At 49.9% G+C, this 5109-nt stretch overlaps 1 protein-coding gene across 1 annotated transcript in view; it reads left to right on the forward strand.

The window, feature by feature from the left end:
- The first annotated feature begins 212 nt into the window (after positions 1-212).
- The window catches only part of SOX8 (SRY-box transcription factor 8), a 17565-nt gene continuing 12668 nt past the window's right edge, over positions 213-5109 (forward strand). The window contains exon 1 of the mRNA XM_042438706.1: positions 213-877. Coding sequence (XP_042294640.1) covers positions 417-877 — 461 coding nt within the window. The 5' untranslated portion in view covers positions 213-416. The remainder of the gene's footprint in view (positions 878-5109) is intronic.

A 5109-nucleotide genomic window follows, 5' to 3' on the forward strand; every position in this document is an offset into this window, starting at 1 on the left:
AGCATCGCTAAACCGAACCTCTCCAAGGTTTAGGCTGGTGATGCTGAGGCTTTTAAAGAATTCCGGGGAGCTCCTCCTTTTATGCAGATGAAGCAGGGCTGTGGGCCAATAAGAAGCACCCAAGGGGGCGGAGCCGTCTCGCCCCGTCCCTTCGAAAGAGAGAAACTAGGGCTTCCCCTCGAGACTTTTTCTCGAGGAACGAAGGAGAGAAGAAGGCAGAGGCGCTCGGTGCGTTTTTACGCACGGCTTTTGCGCACGGACTTTGGCTGGGAAGGGCGCCTTTTGGAGGGGTTTTTCGAAGGGGAGAGCCTTCTTTGGGACTCGGGGGCCCTGGACGGAGGGGTCTGCAAGGCGATCCGGCTCAGGCTGTGGATTGTGGGCTCTGCAGTCCAGCATTTCCCCTTCCCTCGGCTCCAATGCTGAACATGAGCGAAGAGGCTGGCCAAGCCCTCGACGGGGCGGCCCCGGGGAGCCCAGTGGGGCCCCTCTCCCCCGGCGGGGAGTCGGATTCCGAAGCTCCCTCGTCGCCCACCGGCTCGGAAGGGACCCCTGGCTCGGCGGGACCCCCCAGCGGAGCCCCCTCGACGGCGCCCTTGGCATCCCAGCGAGGCAAAGGCGGCGAAGGCTCCGGAGGCGAAGCGGACGAGAGGTTCCCGGCTTGCATCCGCGACGCGGTGTCCCAGGTGCTGAAGGGCTACGACTGGAGCCTGGTGCCCATGCCAGTCCGGGGCCACGGGGCCCTGAAGGCCAAGCCCCACGTCAAGAGGCCCATGAACGCCTTCATGGTCTGGGCCCAGGCTGCCCGGCGCAAGCTGGCCGACCAGTATCCCCACCTCCACAACGCCGAGCTCTCCAAGACCCTGGGCAAGCTCTGGCGGTGAGTCGGCGGGCTCCGGGGGATGGCGGGGGGGGGGATGATGGGCCTTCCAGTCCTCGCCCCTGGGGGTTTCTTGGACCCTTGCCTTAAGAAAGGGTGTGCTCTGAGGCTGAGAGAGTGTGACTGCCCCAAGGGCACCTCTGTGGCCAAGCCAGGAGGCATCGGATAGCACTGGGGTGGGGATGATAGGACTTGGAGTCCTTTTTCCTGGGGTTTACTTGGCAAGGTGCCTTCAGAGGGCGCTTGCTTTGAGGTTGAGAGAGTGCCAGCAGCCCTAAGATAGCTCGGGGGGGGTGGCAGTGATGGGACTTGTAGTCCTTTTACCTAGGGTTTCCTTGGAAAGTTGCCTTCAGAAGGGGATTGAAGCCTGAGAGAGTATGACTTGCCCAAGGGCAACCCAGGGCCAAGTCAGAGGGAGGCATAAGGTATCTCTGGAGGGGGTGATGGTGATGGGACTTGGAGTCCTTTTTCCTGGGGTTTTCTTGGCAAGGTGCCTTCAGAGGGCGCTTGCTCTGAGGTTGAGAGAGTGCCAGCAGCCCTAAGATAGCTCGGGGGGGGTGGCAGTGATGGGACTTGGAGTCCTTTTTCCTAGGGTTTCCTTGGAAAGTTGCCTTCAGAAGGGGGTTGAGAGAGTATGACTTGCCCAAGGACAGCCCAGGGCCAGGTCAGGAGGCATAAGGTATCTCTGGAGGGGGTGATGGTGATGGGACTTGGAGTCCTTTTTCCTGGGGTTTCCTTGGCAAGTTGCCTTCAGAGAGGGACTGTGGCTTGCCCAAGGGCAACCCAGTGGGCATACATGGCCAAGCCAGGAGGCATAAGATATCTCTGAGTGTGTTCGCTTGTGTGTCTTTAAGTTATTTCTTGGCAAGATTTGTTCAGAGAAGGGTTGCCACAGCTTTCCCCTGAGGCTTAGAGAGTGTGACTTGCCCAAAGGCATCCAGTGGGTTTCTGTGGCTGGGCTGGGCCTCGAAACCTGGTCTCTAGAGTGGCAGCCCAACGCTCAAACCACTATGCCATGCTGGCTCCCGCAGCTTTATTACATGGGTTGTATTTTATTAGACTGGTTGTTTTTGCTGTGTGCCTTCAAGTCCTTTTGCATGAATGGCAACTCTAAGGTATCATGGCGTTTTCGTGGCCAGTTGCCTCAGAGGGGTTTTGCCATTGCCATTCTCGGAGGCTGAGAGAGTGGGACTTGCCCAAGGTCACCCAGTGGGTTTCCATGGCCAAGTGGGGAGTAGTCCCTTCGAATTTGCAAGTTTTTCCTAAGGGTTGATTCAGTTCAGCTGTTTGGTGGATCCGCTTTGTCAATGTGGTATAGTCAGGGCCATTGAAGGCTGCTAGGTGCCCTAAGATACTAGATCCTACCTGATCTTGGACACTACACAGGGTCAGCCCTGGTTAGTCCTTGGATGGGAGACCGACAGGCGTGGTAGGCTTTTATTTCAGAGGAAGGAACTGGCAAAGCCACCTCTGAGTAGTTCTTACCAAAGAAACCCCTATGAGATCCATCACCGTAAGTCGGCAAGGTGCTTGAAGGCACACGCAAACACACACCCACAGACTCCTGTCTTAAGCAAAACTATTGCTTGGAAATTTCCAGAGCTTGTTGGGAGGAAGGGGAACACATCTTCCCTTTTGTACTACAACACCCACAATTCTCCAGCCAACCTCTCTATAAAATCTAATCAGTCCTGTCATCCACAAGAAAAAAGAGAAGGAAAACAGATTGTTCTTATAATAGTCTTCGATATGACCCCAAAGAAGACATACAATTTTTGTATTATGTGCTGCCCTGGGGATTCTGGGAGTTGTAATCCTGAAAAAGGTCACCTTTCCAGGCTGTAGAAATTAAATCCATTTAAACCAGGGAGTCCTGAAAAGTACTTCTTAAAAAACATTAGTTTAGTCTGCACCAATTGTTGGCTGTTCAAAGCATAAGAGCTTGGCGTTAAGATCTTATTGCTTCATTTTTTAAACTCACCAACCATCTTAACAGAATCGTAGAATACATAATACATTGGATATTTGCAATACTTTGGAATAAGTTATTTGGAGGTCTGATTTCCTGGCCTGGAAGTTTTGTTGTTACTTTAAAGTTGCATTTTATCAAAATCAGCAACAAAGGGAAATAAGCTGATGCTAAAATGGGACAGAAACCCATAAAAAAAGAAAATTTGGAAGAGCTTCAGAAACTCCTGAATTAAAATAGGCATCATTTTATTGCCAGTTATGAGTGTCTGCTTCATTTATTGAGTTTTATGTATTTCAATGCAATGGGATTCACACACTTGACATTTCTGAGTCTCTTAAGCTTGGAAAAACTAAACCGAACTCTGTACAAAATGTGTGCCGAAAGTAGAGAAAACGGATACCTTCCCATTGGTTTGCTCACCAGGAATTATATTATGCTAATAATATAATTGTTCCTGGTAATTACACTTATTGGTGTAAACTAGTTTTTAATGGGAGCAATAATAACGTGGTATGGAGGAGCGTGTCCAAATGCTAAGCAGGTTTTCACAAGTGTCTATAATGTGTGAACAATCATGTGCAAGAGATTTGAGTCTGGCTTGGGCACCTTTCCAGCTCACAAGCATTTGTCACTTGACTTGTGGCCCGAGTGTAAGACGAGAAGATCTTGTGGCATTTTTAAACACCCACATTTATCATGATTTTTTTTTCATATACTACAACTCTATTACCCTTGCATCTCCGTTTGCCATGATGCACGAACTTCTCTTTTTGCTCTTAAGGCCGACCATATGATGGAGGACACCCATGACTTAAAACAGGTTGGGAATCCTGGGGCCCTCAGATGTTTTTGCATTGCACATCCCATCAGCCTGCATAGAAAATGGAGGGGATGTTGGGGCATGCACTCCAACCACACCTGAAGGCTGGCATGAAATAAGTGCTATGATCAAAGTTGTATTTAGAGTGGTGCTAAGAGGGTGATTTCTGTCCTTCAGAAGCTACAGCTTGGAGTTTGAGGGACTTGGTAAGCGCAACTGGAATGGATCATGCAGCATCTGAGTAGTCAGTTTATTTGTTTAGTTATTTACTATTTATTTGCTTCATTTATATGCCGTCTTTCTCCCACGTTCTGGGCTTTGTAGGGTTCATTTGAGATATTTAGTGTACTCTGGCACTAAAGTTCTGGAGCCATAACAAACTACAAACCCCAGGATTCCATAGGAAGAAGCTGTGAGAGATAAAGCGCTGTCAAGCTGCATTAATTCTGCAGCCTTGGTTTCTGTGGCCGAGCAAGGATTTGAACTCAGAGTTCTAGAGACAGACTCTAACCACCATGGCAGCTCCCTTTCACAGCACATTGTATGGATTCTCACAGAAACCTGCATACTTTCCCAACCAGGTAGTCCAGTTTATTGTAGTAGTCAGGTAGCTCAGTATAGTATTGCAGTCCAAGACTTGGACTTGGGTGCAAGACTAAGAGTGAACTGCAAAGTGGTAGGGGGGGCAAACCATGGGTCCCGTTGCCCACATCCATTTTTGGAAAACTAGCTGTCCTTTATCTGTAGCATTTGTCAAACCGAATCCCTCCTCCTCTGTTTCAAGGAAATTCATGCCTCCTTGAAACTGGGACGTTACTTCTCACACTTCAGGTGCAAGTCACTGGAGTGCCGACCTGCATGTGAGAATGAGCCAACTAAGTTCTAAAACCATGGGTAGCATATTTAGCCTTCCCTGTAAGAGAGCTCTAGTGCCACTGCAAACTACAAATCCCAAGCTTCCACAGCATGGAGCCATGGCAGCCAAAACAGTGTCAAAACTACATTATTTCTGCAGCACAAATGCAGCCAACGTCTCTGAATCCTAGACCTAAGTTGTGTTTGGTTGTTGTTGCATGCCTTCAAGACATTTCAACTTATGGCGACCCGAAGGTGAGCATATACAAGGGGTATTCTTGGCATGTTTCCTCAGAGGGGGCTTGCCAGTGCCATCCTCTGAGGCTGAGAGAGTGTGACTTGCCCAATGGGTTCTCATGGCCAAGCTGGGATTCAAACCGTGGTCTCCAGAGTCCTAGGCCAATGCCCAAACCCCTGTGCCACACTGGCTCTCCTAAGTTGTGCAATTATTGGTTGCATCCCTTCCTCACCCCAAATCTAATAGTATCCTGTGCTCGAAGCTGGGTTGGACAGAGTTTGGCCCTTGAAGCTGTTTCTCTGGCCCTTGACTCCCTGAATCACCTTTCTTCCAGCCCCACAAAAGGT

This window comes from Sceloporus undulatus, chromosome 8 (genome assembly GCF_019175285.1).
Source record: "Sceloporus undulatus isolate JIND9_A2432 ecotype Alabama chromosome 8, SceUnd_v1.1, whole genome shotgun sequence".
Lineage (NCBI taxonomy): Eukaryota > Metazoa > Chordata > Lepidosauria > Squamata > Phrynosomatidae > Sceloporus > Sceloporus undulatus.